The sequence below is a fragment of the Capsicum annuum genome, chromosome 1 (genome assembly GCF_002878395.1).
Source record: "Capsicum annuum cultivar UCD-10X-F1 chromosome 1, UCD10Xv1.1, whole genome shotgun sequence".
In the NCBI taxonomy this organism is placed as follows: domain Eukaryota; kingdom Viridiplantae; phylum Streptophyta; class Magnoliopsida; order Solanales; family Solanaceae; genus Capsicum; species Capsicum annuum.
The window spans coordinates 158,998,858-159,020,565 of NC_061111.1; the positions used below are offsets into that span (position 1 = coordinate 158,998,858).

Genomic DNA, 21,708 nt, shown 5'->3' on the forward strand with positions numbered 1-21,708 from the left:
GCTGTGGCTAAGGATGGAAACAACCAAATGCTTCCACTTGATTGGGATGTAGTGCCATAAGTGAACAAAAATTCATGGAGCTGGTTTTTTTCTCTCCTGCAAGATGACCTGGGATTAGGAGATGGAAGTGGTTTCACTGTTATGTCAGACATACAAAAGGTATTCTTTTGTTAACTCTTTTTTTTATTGCAATTTATATTTCATTCTGGGAAAAAATCTATTTATGTATGCTTTTACTTTTACTAATAATATTCATGTTTTTAGGGACTTGATTTGGTTGTTAAGGAGTTGTTACCAGGTTGTGAGGAAAGAAGGTGTGCTAGGCATATTCTTGTAAATTGGTCAAAGGATTGGAGGGGTCTTTAAAGGAAGATGGCATTTTGGAAGTGTGCTAGAAGCACTTTTAAAGCTGAATTCAGGGAAAATCTGAATGAATTGTCTAAACTTGGTAAGAACATTATTACTAATCTACTTTACTATAATAAAGAGTATTGGTGCAAGGTTTATTTTAATTTTCAAGTCAAGTGTGATTATAGATAACAACCTGTATGAGAGTTTTAATTCATGGATTTTAGCAGCAAGGCATAAGAGTATTATTAGTATGCTTAAAGAGATGAGAGTCAAGGTCATGACTAGGTTAGCCAAGTTAAGTGAATTTCCAAGAATTTGGGTCAGTAATTTCTCTCCAATGTCAATTAAAGTGTTAGGGGAAAATATTGATAAGTCAATGAGTTGTACCATAGAGTTCAATGGAGTAACAGGTTATGAAGTTATGGAGGGATATAAATAATACACTGTTTGTTTGTCAAAAAGAGAGTGTAGTTGTAGATCTTGGATATTGAAGGGGATACCATGTCAACATGTCTTAGCTGCAATGTTGCATAAACAATATGACCCACTAGATTTCATTGATCCATGCTACTCTAAAGAGAGACACAAGTCCACTTACTCACATTTCCTGCAACCAATGAGTAACATGCCACTGTGGCCTTTATCTACAAACCCATTTGTTGCTCTACCAAAGATAGAGAAACTGCCAGGCAGGTCAAAAAAGAAGAGACCAAAGAAATCTGGTGAAAGCAAGAATTCTGGGAAATTGTCTAAAACTGGAGTTAATATAACATGTAGTAAATGCCATGTAAAGGGTCACAACAAAAGAGGTTGTCCTACGAAGAGAAGTGGTAGTGATGTTGCTACTCCAAAAGCATATGCTAAAAGAAATGAAAGGTAATTTATCTATTACTGTTCACTTTACTATGTTTATAACCATCTAATACATTTATGTTACCTTTCTAAAAAAAGATAACCATCTAATACATATCCTTATCCTTATCCTTTATTTATTAGAAACAAACAAATACTGATAAAGAGCCTGCTGTAAAGAGAGGGAGAGGGAGACCTAGAAAAGCACCAGTTCCATCCATTGGTATTAATTTTGCAACACCATCAAACTCTAGAGGAAGATCAACAAATGTTGAACTAGTTTCATCTGTTGGTGTTGATTTTGCAACACCATCAAACTCGAAAGGAAGAGCAACACATGCTGAACCAGTTCCATCTGTTGGTGCTGATTTTGCAACACCACCAAACTATAGAGGAAGAGCAACACATGCTGAATCAGTTCCATCTGTTGGTATTGATTTTGCAACACCACCAAACTATAGAGGAAGAGCAACACATGCTAAACCATCTACAACACCAAAATCCCTCCACACAATGTTAGAGTGTTATCAAGAACTAGAAGTGGCAAAGGAAGGGGTAGAGGAAGTGGTTATCCACTTGAAAGTTGGTTTACCTGTTCTCAAGGTAGTACAACACATGATGCTTCAAATTTTTCACCAAGAGAGACAATTGTTGCTGCTAGAGAAAGGGAAAAAGTGGTTGAAAACACAAGTCAATACAAAAGACCAATAATGACTGGAATAGATGTGTTTCAAGCTGAAAATGGCTTCACAACCATTAATGTAAGTGAAAACATTCACAATGCTTGTGTTCTTTTCTTATAATGTCTTGAACTTAAACAACCTTTTTTTTTGTAGCCTGGGCTGCCAAGTAGGAGAATAGTGTCCACTGAACCTAAGCAAGTAATAAAATCAACAGTTGTATCTGGAGACATTGGCCTCAAACCTTTAAATCGACTGAAGTGGAAAGGCAACAAGCAATCACAACAAGAAGGCTCCAACAAATAAGAGATCAATCAAGGCATTCAAACAATGCAACCATGCATACCTCATCCTCTTCACAACTCCGGGACCCCTGGAAACTATAGTCGTCTGTTGATTACTAATTTGGTGTCACTTAACTACTTTTCTTGTATGAAACAATGAAGCTACTATTTTGGTCCCACAAAGACAATGTTTTGGATCTTTTAAGTTGTTATTGTCCCACAAAGACAATATTTTGGTGTCACTCGTGAATGTCTTATGTAAATGTACTAATATTCAGTCTCTTCCTTGAATGCAGTGTTAATTTTGCTTTTCTTCCAAATTGCAAGTTCTATTTTATTGCCTCTTTTCGGTTATTTACACAATAATACACTATTCTCTTTATCATAAACAAAAGAGTATAACAATACCAAAATAAGATCAAATTAAAGTCAGATTACCACAAAATAATGATCTATTACATATTTAGGTAGCTTAGCATAGCAAATTGCAATTCCATTTCTACATAAAATGAGTCCCAACTACATATTACGACAACTTAATTAAATTGTTCTTCATGTTGCCAAATTGCATAAAAAAACTAACAACAACACCTACACATATAATCATACAACAAAGGAATTTTCCAGTAAAGTTACATGCTCTTTTCTTCTTTTTTCCCATCTTCATTCTCTTGTTTTTCAAATCGCACTTGTCATTCCCTTTCAAATCACCCATCACATTCTCGTCTACTTCATTCTTCATTTTTGAACGATTTGTCTTGATGTTTAGACTTTGAAATTTAGTCTGCATATTTTCAAAGTCATTTTCCTGTTTTGACTCCAAATCGTCTAAATTCATGTTGATGGGATTATGACGCTGAGTCTTCAAGCTTTCAAGCTTATTCAATTGCATCTTAACACTCTCATAATTCTTTTCTAGCTCATTAATTTTGTTCACCAATCTCGGAAGAATAAATTTCGATCTTTCGTCAACTCATTTCAAATCTCTCCATCTAAAATAATTACAATTCGTAGCCGGAAAATTAAGAACATAAAAATAAATCTTTACACTAAAATCAACATTAACAAATTAACCAAGAATCAACACAAACCTCATAATGAGGACACACCCAAAATCTTCTACCGGGATTGCGATCTGACCAAGACGTCTGCATTTGCAATAAAATGTCATGTTTATATCGTACTTCAGCATTGATCATTGGATCAGTCTCATCCATACACAACTTATTCAACTCGTATATCCTCATTTCTAATCATAAAATTTTAGCAAAAAAAAACATGAAAACTTCATTAATGGAGATGAAAAACTTCATTAATGGTGCTGAAAAACTTCAAATTTTGGATTAATCAGAAATGGAGAAATCGAATTTACATTAACAAATCGAAAATCAAAACTTTAATAACGACATTACATGGATTAAACATAAGAAATTTACACAAAAATTACCTTTGTCTTCACAAATCAAAGAGAAATTCGAAGAATAATGAAATTTCGAAGAAGAATTTGTACAGGAAGAAAGAGCCGTCGAGCTTCTACTCTCTTTTTCTTCAATGGAGGATGAACAATGGAGGAAGAAGGGTTTAAATAAAGTTTTTTGTTAAATTCGTTTTCTACAAGTGGCGAGTGTTTATTGGATAAGAAGACCTAAAAAATGTCTTCACGCGCCATCAGCGTTTTCATACACGTATTGTGACACGAAGGCGCCACGTAGGCAGTCAAGGGTGTAAATAATACACTTTTATTTAGTTCAGGGGGGTAATAGGACCCCCCTGAAGTTGAGGTGTGTCACAGCTTTTTCGACTATAGTTTGGGGGGGGGGGGGGTAACAGGCTATTTTCTCATTTTCATATGTTAAAAACAAAGTAAAGTTGCTATATTTACAAATAATGAATTGAAATGCTTATTTATGGAGTAAATTTGAAATGTATTTGGTTAAGATCAACTAGGACTGTGTATCTATCGGTGGGATTCGATTTTAGAAGTTATCGATTCTACTAATTACTTATCAATTTGTAAACATGTTAAACCGTTAAGGAACAGTTAGGATATCGATTAATCTTTTTGTTAGGATATTTTATATATTGAAAGATAAAATCATACTATAATTTAATAAATTACTATATTGGTTTATCTATTAAAAAGAGCGATCAAATCGAGAATTGAATCGCTAACCCATTAAATTTTAAACAGTAAATCAATAATTAAAACGTTAAATCAATAACCCAATAATCTAATTATCAGTCTGAATTATTGATTTAACCATTAATATACACAACCCTAAGGTCAAGCAATCAACAACATAACTAGAAAATGTATGTTTTTCCAATAGCACATAAAATCTCCACCAAAAACAAATTAGCAAAAAGGAAAGAAACAAAATAAAACAAAACCAAAATTGTGTAAATTACTTAAAACTACACCTTAAGTTGCTACTATTACTTAAAATCTCAACTCCTAAAACTAATTACAAAAGTATCTTCTCACACTTTCTCTTTCCAACTATCAGATACATAACCCTACATAAGTTGAATCCTACTAATTAATTAAGGATTTCGTGTATTTTATTTAATAAACAATTCTCACATGTAAATGTTTTTGTGCAAACTCTACAAGATTATTGAATTCATTCTCATCAATAAATCCACTCTTGGTAGTGTCCGCTTTATGCCCCGCCAGCCTTTTATTCGGCAAAACCTACCTCTGATGGATCGAATCATCTCTCGGAGTTCTTCTTTGCTTATTTTCCCATCCTTGTCTACATCAAACTTCTTCAATCATTTCTTGAACTCTTCCAAATTCATTTTGAGTTTCCCAACGGATCTCGAATGTATATACAAATGTAGAATGATTCGTACAGAATTTATATACATATTTCAAATCAGATCTCGAATTTTCACCATCAGATCTCAAGTTAATGGTGTCCTGCCCCATCACATCTCGAATCCACAACGGCTTACAAGACCGTTCTAGCCTTGAGAAATTCTGAAGTTCAGAGTTTCGTCAATGGAGGTTGAAGATGGTGATGTTAATGAAGATACATAAGAATGATGTATTTGTTGAAAGAGTTCGAAAATACATCACGTGATCCTCCACCAAATGTATAAAAACTATGTATATTACTGAATGTTAGATCATAGATACATAAGAAAGAAGTGTTTGGTTGAAAATCTACAAAATAATGTATCGAAATGTTTTTTTGGCTACAGATATATAAGACTTTTGTATCTGAATATCTCTGTGATATTAATACTTATACTTATATATATCAGATAATGATATATCGCAAGTTTTAGCTATATATTGCGATAATAAATAAAAAATAAAAATTTTATGTAAAAAAAAAAAAAAGAGCCAAATTTTTTTATAATTACATATTATACTATTGGAATTTATGAAAATTGCCCCCAAAATTAGCCCGTGGGCCGACCTTTAGTTCAGTCGTCGTTCTCTTCTCTACTCAGATTAGCTTTCCGTTTAGCGGCAAAATAAACAGGCGTTTTAGAACCGAACTGATAAAGATAAGCAGCAGCAGGTTTTAGAATTTAGAATTTAGAATTTGTTAGGGTTTGTGATAAAACACCATATCTGTATATTCAATTCAAAGTTTTAGGGTTCAGTAAACTAGGGTTTGAAGATGTCTAAGAGAAAATTCGGATTCGAAGGATTTGGCATTAATCGGCAAACAACTTACAACTTCGAGCGAAATCAACCTCCTCAGCGTCTCTACGTTCCACCATCTTCACGCTCCGGTGGTAGTAGTAGCCACGACAATTACGAAGATACCGACTTAGATAACATTGATTACGACGAACACGACGCTGCCGGAGGAGGCAATAACAATAATGATGGTGGAGATGATGAGATAGATCCACTTGATGCTTTTATGGAAGGGATACATGAAGAAATGAAGGCTGCACCGCCTCCTAAGGCGAAAGAGAAGTTGGATAAGTATAAGGATGATGTGGATGATGATCCGATGGAGAGTTTTCTGAAAGCGAAGAAGGATGTTGGGTTACAATTGGCTGCTGATGCTCTTCATGCTGGTTATAATTCGGACGAGGAGGTTTATGCTGCAGCGAAGGCTGTTGATGCGGGATTAGTTGAGTACGATTCTGATGATAATCCGATTGTTGTTGATAAAAAGAAGATTGAGTCTATTCCTGCTTTGGATCATAGTGACATTGACTATGAGCCTTTCAACAAGGACTTTTACGAGGAAAAACCTTCTATTTCAGGTATACCGTGTTCTCCTTGTTGCGTCACCACAATTTTATTTTGTTATTTTGTTGATTAGAATGACATAATGTGTTCTAAAAAGCTAAATTTTATATAAGAATGATAGGTGAGAAACTAAAGGAGAACTCTGGATATTAAGTTAGTGGGTGCAGAGCACTATCAGACCAATTGCAACTTTGCAGCAGCACTTGCAAACTCAGTATAAATACAAATTTCTTTGCTTAACTATATGTATAGATCAAGCAGAGGACAATGTGCGGCTGCACCAGCTGCCGGCATATTAAATCCGCCTATGGGGAAAGTAGAGCCACTTAAGTTTTGTCTCATAAGGTTGCCTCATGATCTGACAGTCCGGGTGGTTTTTTTAAGAGCTTGTTATAAATAATGGCTTCTAGTACATCATGTGAAGATTAATTATGTTGGGCGGCTTTACCAATGAAAAAAGAAATTGTGTTGGTGGTTTTAGGGTTTTGGTAGTACAGAGATATGCTGTTTTTAGTATACTTTGGAGCGAGATACAGTTTTTGTTTTTTATGGAGTTGTACTAATCCTAACATTTCCCCGGTTCTCTGATCCTTATTTTAAAGTTTAAACTTTTAATGATGAAGACGTTTTAGAAAGGTTGGGTTTGGGACATGTTGTGATTTGATACTACTTGTATGAGGTTGCAATTTGAATATAAGGTTGTTTAGTGCAGTCACTAAGGGGCCTAGTTCTTTACAGTGAACACATGTAGCCATTATGTTTTGCTAGTTCTTCTTGGATTGCACGTTATCCGTTATCAGTATCTTCCTCCGTCCAGGTTAATGCTTTTCTCTATGCAGGTATGACCGATCCAGAAGTTAATGAATATAGGGCAAGCTTGGCGATTCGTGTATCAGGCTTTGATGTTCCAAGGCCAATTAAGACATTTGAAGACTGTGGTTTTTCTGTTGAGTTGACGAAAGCTATCAGTAAACAGGGATATGAAAAGCCTACACCAATACAGTGTCAAGCATTACCAATTGTGCTCTCTGGAAGAGATATTATTGGTATTGCTAAAACCGGGTCCGGTAAGACTGCTGCTTTTGTGCTTCCTATGATTGTTCACATCATGGATCAGCCTGAACTTCAGAAAGAAGAAGGTCCCATTGGAGTTATTTGTGCACCCACTAGGGAATTAGCACATCAAATATTTGTGGAGGCAAAGAAATTCTCGAAATCACATGGTATCCGTGTGTCTGCAGTTTATGGAGGAATGTCTAAATTGGATCAATACAAAGAACTAAAGGCAGGGTGTGAGATTGTTGTAGCTACTCCAGGAAGGTTGATAGATATGATTCGAAAGAAGGCATTTACAATGTTGAGAGCAACTTACCTAGTACTTGATGAGGCTGATCGAATGTTTGACCTTGGTTTTGAGCCTCAGATAAGGTCCATTGTTGGTCAAATTAGACCTGATCGCCAAACATTGCTCTTTTCAGCTACTATGCCCCGCAAAGTTGAAAAGCTTGCCAGAGAAATATTGACGGATCCTGTAAGAGTTACTGTGGGTGAGATTGGCATGGCTAATGAGGACATTACGCAAATAGTTGAAGTGATTCCTTCAGATGCTGAAAAATTGCCTTGGCTTCTGGAAAAGCTCCCTGGACTGATTGACAATGGTGATGTTCTTGTCTTTGCTTCGAAAAAGGCAACAGTAGATGAGATTGAATCCCATTTGGCTCAGAAGGGATTTAGAGTTGCAGCTCTCCATGGTGACAAGGATCAAGTTTCTCGTACAGAGACACTGCAAAAATTTAAATCTGGCATATATCATGTTCTTATTGCAACTGATGTTGCTGCTCGTGGTCTTGACATCAAATCACTTAAGTCAGTGGTGAACTATGACATAGCTAAAGATATGGACATGCATGTTCACCGGATTGGGAGAACAGGTCGTGCTGGTGACAAAGATGGAACAGCCTACACTCTTATTACTCATAAGGAAGCGCGCTTTGCTGGCGAACTGGCAAACAGTTTGGTTGCTGCTGGTCAAAATGTGTCCATGGAACTAATGGACCTTGCTATGAAGGTACTTTTATATTTTTCTTTGAAATGCTTAAAGCTTAGGATTGATTCTATTTTCTTGTTTTAGCCTCTTAAATTTCACCAAGTGCATTACTTCACAATTCACACGACATTCACTACCACTGCTAATGCTTGGGTTTGATTTTATCAAAAAACCTAGCAGCTCCCTGTGTGCAAGTTTTTTTTAAGTAGCCGCCTCCAAATCCTCCCCCAATCTTAAAGGAAAAAATAAACCCAAAAAAGGAAGCAATTTTTCCTTCTTGAAGTCAGAACTTATAATAAAATCCCTTTCGGAGATGTTCTGTACTAGAAAACTCTGCTACATTGATTTGAGAAGCTTATTTTCCCCTTTGGTGTCTGAAACGAAATACGAATCCAATGTTGTGGTTGCTGAGATCCAATAGTGTAGGACAGTCAGTGGTTGTTAGCATTCATGTAAATGTATTCCATGGAGTGTAAAAGTCAGAAGGTATTGCTTTTTCTCTTGGAACATTTGAAGGATGGGTCAGAGATGCTTCAACGTGATCTGAAGATGACATAGACATTGCAACACAAGACATCTATAACTTCTTTAGATATAGGTCAAATCTTCATGTCTGGCCGAGCTTTATGTACTCATAGACATTGCAACACAAGACATCTATAACCTAGCAGACCAAGTAGCTTGAGATGCTAAGCTAACGAATCGAATATTAACTATTTTATTTCTTGATGTGAATTGAAAAAATAGGAGTATGTAGACCTTGGCACAGTTGTTATTAGACTATGTAGTATCGAGTAGCACCTGGTAAGATATGAAGATATATTGAGAAGTATCTAGCGACAACACCCAAGGGTATTGCCTAGTGGTCAATGAAATGGGTTTAGAATCATGAGGTCTCTCCTAGTGGAGGCAGAAACCACTATACTATCTGCTATGGCTGACATAAACTCCAATAGATCATAGGTTCTTTGAGATAAAATTCTTCATTTTTTCTTTGACAAAGAAATTTTTCATGTGATTTTAGTTCTACTTATTCTGATAATGGTAACAGTCTATATATTAACAGGTATACTATGCCGCCTATATAGTCCTCCGACACAGTTATAAGTAGGGAATCCTTTCCTATCTATCTTCCTTCTTACATGTTGTCTAAAACATAAAAAATACCTTCAGCTTCACTAAATATTCCTGTTTACACCAAAAACAAAAAAAGATTAAGCAGATCATTTTCAACTTCTGGATATTGCAGTGCTTGTTCTCAAAACACCTCTGATTCATGTCTTTCCAAACAGTCTACCATAAACATGTTGGGCCAATCCTCCATCTCTCCTTCTAGTTGGTCAAATTTCCATCTTTGCCCCAACTGTCTAGTATTTCCCTTGTTTATTACACCCTAGTAGATTGTGGGTGGGTCTCCCGCTTTGCCTCATAGTATGTTGGCTAGAATGTTACTGGATAGTGAATAAGAGCTTGCCTGTCACGTGGAAGGTTTCTTCCCTCAATTAATATGCAGACCTGAAATTGCCTCAAATAGAATAAACATTACCGTTAACCAATTCAGGCCATTAACTGCTCTTTACTATCATTAAAAAAAGAATCAAGTATCATATACATACTGGAAATGTGAAATCTCCAAGTAATTTGCTGTTCTGGAGTTGATTTCAGAATTCCCGATCCATTAACTTGTTGGTAACAGTCTGTAGCATATCATTCATCCCCTCCACATCACTGATGAAGAGGAAGGCTGACAAAGGGTTACCCTGCCTCAATCCCTCTTAGAAGGGAGAAATAAAAGCTTGAGAACAAACCAGTGCCGAAAATTATACTGTGCCAGTACTTCACACCCATTTAGCTCCTTCACTCGACCTCTTATATATCCTTGTTGTGTGTGTTGCGCCTTTAGATAAATGTGGTCAACTTTAATAGGTAATGTGGTCTAATTATGGCTAATCAGTTATAACTGTTGTATGGAACTTCCCTCTCATTTGGTAGGTATCCTAGTATCATATAACAGATTGGTAGCACTTGACCAATTGAACCATCCTAATTTGATTCGGTATGAACCCTCATTTATTATACTGTTCTTTTGGAAGATCTAGCTTATATATCTGAATTGTTTGCAATTTGACACCTTAATTCTGTCTGAATTTCGCTCCCACCTTCAATGTTTGTATGCTAACTAAACTTGCAGTGCACATAGTTAGTTCTCTCTTATCCTGAAACTCTTACTATCTTTTGTGCTTCTCCATATCCAATCCTTTGGTTAACACCCTTCTCTTCTCAATTAGCATAATATCATCTGTGAATGGCTAGCACGATGGGTCCTGTATAATGTCAGTTAGCTCATCCATAACTTAGGGTACATAACTGCAAGCTCGATGTTGTTCGCTGGTGACCAATGTTGTGGAAAAAATTATTTTTATTTCCTACTACTGTTCTCACTTTGGATGATAAGGTCTTTGGGTACCAGGCAACTGTTGTAGTGGCTTCTTTGTTTTGGATGATCACAATTTTGTTTAGATGTTTGGTGAATTTCCTGTACTTGGTTAAGCACCTTCTAGACACAGCATTATTATAGACATTTATTATCATTTTTTGCTCCTTGTTTTGTGCTGCTTTTTTCGGTTGTTTCTTAAAATACTCAGATCTTGTTCTGTTTTCATGATTAAATTTATTGTGTGTAAACTCTTAGGACGGGAGGTTCCGGTCCAAAAGGGATGCAAGAAAAGGAGGTAAAGATTTATTCTTATTGTTGATCTTATTGAAGATTTTCCAAATAATATATTGATGGGCACCGACAGTTCTATGTAATTACTCTTTGTATTTTGTTCTATTGATCCCCCCTCTTTTAACAGTTTTTAAGGTTGGGAAGAGAAAATGGGATATCCTTTAGATTCTTGGTTGCCTAACCAAAGTATTAATGAGAATTTTATGCTTTTTTTCAGGTGGAAAAAGGGCCAAAGGGAGGGGAGGAGGAAGTAATAGAGGCGTACGAGGTGTGGATTTTGGTCTAGGTATTGGATACAATCCTGAATCAAATAATTCTCCCCAGAGCGCTGCTCCGAGCCGTTCTACAGCTGTTAATTCCCTGAGGACAGGCATGATGGCACAATTTAAAAGTAGCTTTGTTGCTGCATCATCAAATTCTCAAAATCAAGGGATGAATAGCACAGTTGGCGCGTTTCCGAACAAGAACATGGCCTTGCAAGGCTTTGTTTCTGGTGGGACTATAGGTGGAAATACTAATACTTCACATATTAGTTCCACATTTACTGCTGCGACATCTGGGGCATATACTTCTAGTCAGCCAGCTAGAGATGGAGCTAACCAGAAGAGTTCAGAGAGGTGACTATACCTACCTTATCTATATCTGGTTTTTTCAGTTAGTGTAAGTGACGTACATGAACATTAAATTGATTAAAGTTGTCAAACTATATTTCCTTTTATTTTTTTCACCCTTTCAGTTCAAAGGAGAAGTCAAGAGAAAGACGGAGGCCTTCTGGTTGGGATCGTTGATTTGCTATTTAGGTATACTGGAATGATCAACTTGTTGGAAAATGTACTTCTCCTTTTAAATTAACCTTTATCAGTTTTTTTTTTTCAAGTTCTTTTTCCTCCTATGTATTACGTTATTGCACAGTTACTTGGTTTAGATTTATGTACTTTGTAATATGTCTAGTTAGTATTTGATTCCTCTCCTATGGTTTTGGTGATGCAATACCGTAGGATATACTTGGTTTACGTGTCATTCCGCATCCTGGTTTGGGTCTTTCAAACTCACCATTCGAATCGAAAAATGATGGGAAGATCCATTTTTATATCCAACGTAACAAGTACTCCCCTGGTTTCAAGTTATCAAGTTCCAAAAAAAAAAAAAAAGGTATTAGCATGCAAATCTTGATCAGATTGGCATCCATTGGAGAGATGGCTGGAAAGAAAGCTATGGTGCTTCTGAAATGGTTTGTGTAAAATGATCTTTATTGTTCAAGCGTGTACTTTATATGTAGCATTTGTTTGTTTTGATACATCAAAATTGTTCTTGTAACTTTAATCCCATTTGGTCTTTTGAAAATTTTAACATAGGGCTCCAAGTAGGAAGAGGCTCAGGTTTAAATTATTCAGTTCGGCTGCTGTTTCAATTGAGCCGTGTTAATTTTTGCCACTGGTGGATTATGTCGCAAAGACTTCCCAGAAATTCTGCCTCACCCATGTCAAATCTTCCATAAACACTATTTTTGGAAGGATGCGGCATGGGGTGGCGGATCTTTTTTGGAAGATCCAAGCAACATAGCTTATGGATTATCCATTTTGATTTGGCCGCTTAGTATGTTGCTATTGCCCTTAAATTTTCTTTTTCAAAATTACTTCTTTCCCAGTTGGGTGATCATGATGTAAATGTTGAAGCAGAAAATCTTGTGTAAATCTAAACATGTAAGATGACATGGTGGCGTTGGTGACAAGTACACACTATCTACGGATTTTGTTTGTTAGAAGGGTACTTAGAAGGTTAGATAGTGTACTTGTTACTAGCAGTGAACACATTCTAGTTGAGTACTTAAGGTGCACGGAAACACATTGTAGATGAGTAGTTTAAGGTGCAAGGATTTTGTTATCTGCTATTTGTTCTTAATTTTTGGTGCATTTTGTAGAAGTATAAAGTATTGATCATCTAAAATAAAAGTACTCCTCTTCAAAATTAATAGTCATTTTAGCTCAAAATATTATTTCAAAGAAAATGATAGTTAAATTGAGATGAAAGAATAGAAAAGCAGTTTTTACACGAACCCCCCCCCCCCCCCCTCAAGTTTATCCATCTGATAAAGCCTCCTATTTTGTTTTAGTATTTTATTTTTGAAATTCTGAAAATTGTGGCCTATTTTTCGAATGCATGCAGGAATGTTCGCTCCTATACAATAGCGTGTACTAAGGATTGATAGGAAAATTCGATTTCGGAGCTCTCTTACTAGACCCTACTCAATAGGCATTTGATCGTGAGAATTTTTATTTTTTTCTGAATATTATTTTATTTTAGTAAAAAAAATAAAAATAATAAAGTTTGGTCACGAAAATTTGTATTTGAAAAAGTTAAAGCAAGCAAAATTAGTTTTCACTCCTATTTTTCTTAAAAAATTTCAAAATCAACTTCAATTTATATTCATTATTAAATACAATTCTAACTTCAATTTCAAAAAATTTATGATTTAATGGCTAAATGAGGCCTTATTGTATCAACTCAATTGCCTTATGTTGAAATTTCCTAATTTAATCATATTAAAAATAAATATCCAGCAATACTTATTTAGTTTTAAAAATTAATAAATTGCTTATTCATTTTTGCCTTTAGACCCTGTTTGGTTGGGAAAAAATTATTCGAGATAATTAATTTTGAAATTAATTATTCCATCATTTATAAGGATAATTTATTATGGTTTAAATAATGAGATAAATATTCTTGAAATTAAGTTATACATTTTTCGAATCAAGAATTAAATAATCTTTTATCTCAATTATACATTATAATTCACACTAAACGAACTCTTTAGTTATTAGTAATAACAATCAGTAATCAATATATTTGCATCGTCTAATAAAATTACTACTATTTCTTAACCAGTTTTCTTTACTTCAAAATCCAAACAAAGAACGCGAACGAACATGGAAAGAAACAAAAAAAAGGAAAAAAGATAATCCTAAACCCTAGTAAAAACCGTTGCGAGGATTTTATGCGGAGCTGGAGGTTATACTTGAGAAAGTAATCGGGCCAAAATGATCCGGAATCTGACCCGTCAGATTTCAAACGAGACCCGACTGCACCTCAGAAGACTCTCTACTGCGGCGGCGGAGCGGAGCGATAGAGACGCGCGGCTGTACCGGAGATTATCGGCTTTAGGAGCCACAAAAGGGTCAGTTACTGAGACAATAAATGAGTACATGAGAGAAGGCAGAGTTGTGAAGAAGTATGAACTGGAAAAATGCATAAAGGAGCTGCGTAAATATAAAAGATACCAACATGCCCTTGAGGTAAGTAATACCCTCTACAATCTCTTCATTATTATCTCACCAAGTTCTACTAAAAATAAATAAATATAACCAGCCCGAAATACAGGGGTTTATTGTACATAGCTTTACCTTTGCGTTTCTGCAATAGTCTGTTTCCGCGGCTTGAATCCATGACCTGCCGGTTACTACTTACGTGTTTTAAATTTAGGTGCTTACAAAGAAACTACTTTTTCTTTTTTTGGTCTGGTTACAGACTTGACTTGTCAGTGTAAGGGAAGATGTGAGAACTAGGGGAGCTGTTTTAGAGAACCCTTAAAGTTGCATTGAAGGACAAAGTAAGCTCTCGATTGACCATAGATTTTGAAGTTGAGACGTGCAATTTGAAAATCCGAGTTTTTAAACTTGTGTTTAGACATGCATTTTACTTTAAGAAAACCTAAAACCTGGATTGGAAATTGGTTTTTCAAAATCTAATCAAATTACATGGTCAAATGGATATTTGGAGATAAATTTTCAAGGTCTTATCCAAAATATATGGCCAAACGCTAGCTAATTAGTAATAGAATGAAATCAGCTGGTAAAATGGAATGTATAATACTTAACATAGCTGATCCAACCAATTTATACTATGTTTGTGAGACTTGTGGAGTGTAGGGACTAATTTAATTAGTACAAGAATGAAACGCGTCCAAATGGCGTACAACTGATATAGATGATTCAGATAGCCTACTCTTAACTAATTTGGTATTAAGGTGTAGATGATTGATTGCTATAGTCTGGGAATTGGAAACATTAAGTTTAGAATGACAATCTTTATTGTATGGTGATAAGAGAATGTTTGGTAGGGACAATGGCTGGCTATTGAAAGAATGCAGGCCAAACTTCAGCTTTTCCAATGTGTAAGCAAAAATGGTTCTTAATCTGTTGTTGTCGCCAAGCTCTTCTGATTGGCTCATTAAATCTTCCTCATTCCTAACCTTTTCAAAGAACAAGCATGTTTTCAGGCTTAACCAGTTCCTAAATAAGATGTAAAAAATATCAGGAAGAAACAAGCTTGTCTTAACTTTTAAGACACAAATTGTTTGTGGATATTGGAATGAATGCCCTGAATATAGTGGTACGTGAATATGTATATTAGATTCTTATAATTGACCCCAAATAATTTGCGATACTGATAAGGCACAGTTGATTGTTGTGTTATAATAAGCTAGGTAGAGCTTTTGGAGATATGCTCCAGAGAGTAGATATTTTACCTGCCACATTGGCGATATATTTTTCTATCAACTATTTGCCAGAAACGTGTTTGTGCAGACATTGTTTGGTTATGCGGTCCAGGTGGAGTATATCCACATAAAATGATTTTGAGTATCATGAGTTAATATTCCAATTTATTGATGCAGATAATGGAGTGGATGGAGAAAAGAGGTATAAACTTGTCGTTAGTTGATTATGGAGTACGATTGGATCTCATTGCAAAAGTTCAAGGAATAACTGCAGCTGAAGAATACTTTGACAGCCTCTCACCTTCCATTCAGAACCTAAGCACTTATGGAGCACTCTTGAATTGCTACTGCGTTGAGAAAAAGACAGACAAGGCATTGTCCCTCTTTGAGAAAATGGATCAATTGAATTTCACATCTAAATCATTGGCATTCAACAATATTATGTCCTTATATATGAGACTAGGACAACCAGAAAAAGTGCCCCTGTTGGTACAGAAAATGAAAAGCAGAAAGGTTCCACTATGCACATTTTCGTATAATATCTTGATGACTAGCTATTCTTGCTTAGATGATATAGAAGGAGTGGAAAGAGTCTTTGAGGAGATAAAGCAGGAGAATGCAAAGGAGTGCGATTGGACCACATATAGTAATTTGGCTGCTGCGTATGTTAAGGCTGGGCATAAGGAGAAAGCCGAGTTAGCTCTGAAGAAGCTTGAGGAGGAGATGGAACCTCGTAATCGTGAGGCTTACCACTATTTGATAAGTTTGCACGCCAGGATATCTAATCTAGGTGAGGTTTATCGTATTTGGGATTCTCTAAAGCGTTTCTTGGGTATAACCAATTCTAGTTATCTTGTCATGCTTCAGTCCCTTAGTAAGAATAATGACATAGATGGTTTAAAGAAATACTATGAGGAATGGGAATCAAGCTGCTCTACTTATGATATGAGACTGGCAAATAATGTCATTGGTGCTTATCTGAGACATGACATGTTAAACGATGCGGAGAAAGTCTTTCATTGTGCTTTGAAGAGATCACAAGGACCTTTCTTCGTGGCTTGGGAAATGTTCATGCTTTTCTATTTGAGCAAGCGTCAAATCGATCTTGCTCAAAAGTGCATGGAAGGAATTGCCTCTCGGATTAAGGAAAATAAATGGCGACCAAAATTCGAAACCATAAATGATTTTCTCAAGTACTTTGTGGAAGAGAAAGATGTTAGTGGTGCTGAGGAGTTCTACAAGTTTCTGAAGAAGGTGAATTGCCTTAGTAGTGATGTCTATAGTTCATTGCTTCACACTTACATAGCTGCCAACAGAACAGCAGACGATATGAGACTCAGAATTAAGGAAGATGGAATTGAAATGAGCCGTGAGCTTGAAGAATTGCTTAAAAGTGTTTGTCCTGAGTAATTAGAAGTCCACCCACCTACTTGTTTCTTTTCCATCCTCTTTTTTTTTTTTTTTTTTTTTTTTTTTGTGGGTGTAGTTTCTGTATCTTTAAAGAAGTATATAAAGGACTCCAAGACCTTTTGACAAATATCTTATGGTAATTCTTTTCGTCACTTTTTTTCGATTTCTTTTCCTCTACTAAGACTTGGTATATGTACATGTATTGCTGGCAACCTTTCATGCAGATAATATTTGCTCTCATTCAACTGTTTTTTAATTTCCTTTCAATTGCTGGCTGTTCAACCCTTAAGTTCCCCACCTTTCTTTTCAAGATTCATGCATTGTCATTGTAACATAATGATGTTGAGTTTCCACATTCGACGTTTTTAGTCCAATGGAAAAAAAAGATGTGCACTCCCCTAATTGCAATCATTTGTGGCTGTCATTGGTGTATAAAAAATACTCCCTCTGTCACAAATTTCCTAATTTAATTTCTTATTTTACTTATCTTTTTTCATTAATCAAGAAGAGACAATTTTTTTTTCCATGTTTTACCCTTTGCATTAATTATTTTTTATTCAAATTAAAATATAAAAATCATTTAAAGAGGTACTATGATAAATTAGCCATATTATTAATTATTTTTCTTAATCAATATGTCATTTCAATTTGGGACGAGTAATTTGGGACCGAGGAAATATGTAATAAGTACATAATCAGTGTATAATGTATTCACACTTATTATGCACAACTTTCCGAGATATATATATATATATATATATATATATATATATATATATATATATATATACACACACACTAGAGTAGCATGACACGGGTCTAATATTAAGATATTTGGATTATGTACGATAAGTTGGATTGATGTCAATGTGAATTATAAAACATGAATACACAAAACATATTAACTACTTGATAATATTTTTGAATGAGCCAAAGTATTTCACAAGATAATCATGTATAACTTACTTATATAAACAACACAATTCTATGCATTTTGAAGTTCAGATTTTTAATCATATGGCTGAAATTTGTTACATTAAGTATAAAATATGAGATTAAAATTGATACATAAGACTTGACACCTATTGTATAAAATAGAGAATAATTGTTGAAAAAGATAAATGGTTATCTAGTCATTACATATTATATCACATGTGGGTTGTAACTAATAGGTTAAAATTGCATTGTATTCCTCCACTAAGCCGACATAAACATCCTTTACTTTCATTTCTCCTTCTTTTTTGTTTGTCAACTTGTTCTTTGAAGTTAAAATTAAATTAATATTTTAAATTTAAATTTTAAGCGTTTTGAAAATTATATATATATAAAAAAACTATAAGTTACCATCTGTCATATTAATTTAAGTAATTTGACTTTGAGAACACGATAAAACATACTTCTGTAAATGTTTTATCGAACTTTGCTTTTGTATATGTTCTTTCCATTGAAACGTAGGAGTCATTTGTTAGAGTGTATAAAAATAATTTTGAATAGAAAGTATTAGTAATGCTGGTATTATTCATACTAATATTATTTCTTATATACTATTTGATGTGTTGTATTAGAACTTGTCTTTCCAATTTTGGTATATTTAAACAAAAATTTTTTTAAAAGAAGATTGTATATACATTCTAAATTCATCCGAAATTTAGTGCGGGCTCAATATATGTTATTTTTGTCTCAATTTATATGACACAAATAGAATTTAGATAATCAATCATACTTTTAATATGTATTTAGATAATTTAAGTTGTTAACTACTATAATCTATAATACTTTTTATTTAATTTTCAAATAATATACATTACTTTTCTAGTTCAAACTTTTGTGGCATTGATAGTCAATTATATTTGTAAAATAATTTAAGTTTTAAATATTTGTGATTTATAATACTTTTCTTCTATTATAATTAAGTGACACTAATATAATTTTGAGAGTCAACCGAATATTTTATATTTTTTACAAAAATTTAAGTTGTTAATTATTGTGATTTATAATTTTTTTCATATTTTTTAAAAATACATAACAAATTAAATTATTTTTAGATATTTTAAGTTGTTAACTATTGTAATTTATAATACTTTTTATGTAATTTTTGAATAATATATGTTACTCTCCTTGTCTAAAGTTTTGTGCATTGATAGCGAATTCTATTTTTTAGATAGTTAAATTTTTAATTATTGTTCTTTATAATATTTCTTCTGTTCAAATTTAAGTGACACAATGCTTATATAGTCATAATAATTAATTAGGGGTGACATAGTAAAATCACGATTGAGCAGCGAAGCATAAATGTCTTAAATGACTTACAATGACTAATTAGAAGTGACATAGCAAAATTACTATAAAAATACCCGTGAATTTTTTTTTAAGTGGATCTCATATAAGACGTCAAGTTAATTTAAAACGTCAAGATTTAATTTGTCATTTTATATCTATTTTACCTTTTTATTAAATATTATTAATTTTTTAATACTTAAATGACTTATAATATTAATTAAGAGTAATATTTAGTAAAATTATAATTGAAGCAGCTGAAGCAGACATGTCATAAATGTCTATTTTACCTTTTTAATACATAAATGACTTATAATAATTACTTAGGGGAGATATCTATAGGAAAATCATGATTGAAGCAGCTAAATCATACATGTCATAAATGTTTATTTTATCTTTTTTAATTAAATATTATTAATTTTTTAATACATAAATGACTTATAATAATTAATTAGGGATGATATAATAAAATCACGGATTGGATATTATTAACTTTTCAATATATAAATGACTTATTATAATTAATTAGATGCGATATAGTAAAATTATGATTAAGTATACATGTCATAAATGTTTATTTTATTTTTTAATATTAATTTTTTAATATATAAATGACTTATAATAATTAATCAGGGGTGATATAGGAATGTTGGTGAATTTTTAAAAATCAGGAAACACTAATTATTAGGTTTATTTAGTTAAAATCATAATTCAGTAGGTTTTAGATAAATCGAGAAAAATATCGAATTAATCAAATAAGTTATATGAGTAAAATACATTTTATATATTAAGTTTTTTTAAAAATGAAATATTAAAATTTTTGCTTTGAGTTTGTGGTGATTAAAATAACTAAAATCCAACAAATAATTAATGCTCAAAGTTTTAATTAAAAAATTAATTAACTTGTAGGAATAGTATGCTTAATTCAATACGGATAATATGATTTGCATATACAAAAATAACCAATTATTATTATTTCGTAACTAATTATGTTTAACCTTATATAAGTAAAATCTTGTTAGGTATTTTTCTTTAGTTTCTTTTTGTTGGTATATATTGACTTGACACAAATTTTTTTAAAATATTTATTAAAAAATTATTTTACTAAATTAGCTTTATTAATTTTACATTAAAAATTTAAATTAGACAAACTTGTATTTCATGAAACAAATAAGGAAGAAAGCAAATTATATGTTTGACATGAAATGTAAATAAAGAATAAAATGTATTTAATTATATTTATCATATTAATTATTACAATAAATTATTATCTTATTAATCAATTTACTTAAATATAATATATTTCAAGTAATTTTATATAACCTAAATAAAAGTAGCATGTAGGTACTCACCTTCATCCTAAATACAATGAGAAATACAATTTTTATAGAATAATTATATCTTTTCAGAAAAAAAGATAAATAAAAATAAAAAATAGATGATAGATAGAGGGCCAAACTATGGAAAGGAATGCAAGGCTTGAGAGTGGGGTTGGGCATAAAATACCGAAAATCGAATTACCGAATCGAACTGAAAAATTTGGTAATTGGTATTCAGTAATTTGGTATTTGGTATGGTATTTGGGAGTAAAATTTTAATATTTCAGTATTCGAAATTGGGTTTGGTTCAAGATATTAATACCGTTTGGTATTCGGTATTTACCGAATATCGAATTATATATATATATATATATATATATATATAAATATATATATAATAGACAATAGTATTAGTCATTCCAAATTTTTTTTTGAAACTTGGTAATCTATTCGTAAAAAGAAACAAAAAGAATACTAAATAAGGTTTCTATTAAATATACTTTTTGAAGTTTAAACGTACATTTGCACTTCTCCAACTTTAATATGGTAAAATCAAATACCATACCGAACCGAAGTTTAATTTACCGATTACCAAATTACTGAACCGATGTTCACAAATATGGTATGTGGTATCTATGTTCAAATACCGATTACCGAATTACCGAATACCGAACGCCTACCCCTACTTGAGAGTCACCTGTAGTGACATTTATGGTAAATTTCTTAAATGACATTATCTGTAATTAATGAGAAAAGAATATATTTTGTTTTAGAACTTTTGATAGGTTCACCAAAAGAAGCACAAAAAAAATTCAATCTGGGCTTATAATTTTCCCACTTCCCCTCCTACCACCATCTCCACCCACTCCTCAATTTGTCTTTCAAAAAAGATTTTGTCCCCGCCTCCACCTCCACCCCCTACCCTTCAATTTGTTTTTAAAAATAATTCCGCCCCTACCTCTAACCAAATCTTTAATCATATACATATATATATATATATATATGCACATACGTTTCATGTTTTTTTTAATTATATTATTCAC

The 21,708-nt window shown here is 33.2% G+C and overlaps 2 protein-coding genes across 5 annotated transcripts; both read left to right on the top strand.

Annotated features, from left to right (window-relative positions):
* Positions 1-4,473: 4,473 nt before the first annotated feature.
* LOC107840674 (DEAD-box ATP-dependent RNA helicase 24) lies at positions 4,474-12,514 on the top strand. 4 transcript variants are annotated; one of them, XM_016684602.2, is made up of 6 exons: positions 4,474-6,403; positions 7,229-8,457; positions 11,129-11,168; positions 11,382-11,781; positions 11,901-11,995; positions 12,163-12,514. In XM_016684602.2, the coding sequence occupies exons 1-5, from the start codon at positions 5,803-5,805 to the stop codon at positions 11,950-11,952; spliced, it is 2,322 nt and encodes a 773-aa protein (XP_016540088.1). In that variant the 5' UTR covers positions 4,474-5,802; the 3' UTR covers positions 11,953-11,995; positions 12,163-12,514. The 4 variants fall into 4 exon arrangements, with proteins under 4 accessions (XP_016540088.1, XP_016540089.1, XP_016540087.1 ...); XM_016684603.2 differs by having other exon boundaries at positions 11,901-11,964; XM_016684601.2 differs by having other exon boundaries at positions 11,901-12,514.
* A 1,498-nt stretch (positions 12,515-14,012) lies between these two features.
* LOC107840660 (pentatricopeptide repeat-containing protein At1g02370, mitochondrial) lies at positions 14,013-17,309 on the top strand. Its single transcript, XM_016684599.2, has 2 exons — positions 14,013-14,457; positions 15,837-17,309. The coding sequence occupies exons 1-2, from the start codon at positions 14,203-14,205 to the stop codon at positions 17,067-17,069; spliced, it is 1,488 nt and encodes a 495-aa protein (XP_016540085.1). The 5' UTR covers positions 14,013-14,202; the 3' UTR covers positions 17,070-17,309.
* Positions 17,310-21,708: the final 4,399 nt, after the last annotated feature.

Excerpts from the sequence above, each read along its gene's own strand:
- LOC107840674 (XM_016684601.2), top strand. The coding sequence starts at position 5,803 with ATGTCTAAGAGAAAATTCGGATTCGAAGGATTTGGCATTAATCGGCAA. Across the intron at positions 11,169-11,381 it reads AAGGGATGCAAGAAAAGGAG|GTGGAAAAAGGGCCAAAGGG; the intron begins GTAAAGATTTAT and ends GCTTTTTTTCAG. Across the intron at positions 11,782-11,900 it reads AACCAGAAGAGTTCAGAGAG|TTCAAAGGAGAAGTCAAGAG; the intron begins GTGACTATACCT and ends TCACCCTTTCAG.
- LOC107840660 (XM_016684599.2), top strand. The coding sequence starts at position 14,203 with ATGATCCGGAATCTGACCCGTCAGATTTCAAACGAGACCCGACTGCAC. Across the intron at positions 14,458-15,836 it reads GATACCAACATGCCCTTGAG|ATAATGGAGTGGATGGAGAA; the intron begins GTAAGTAATACC and ends TTATTGATGCAG.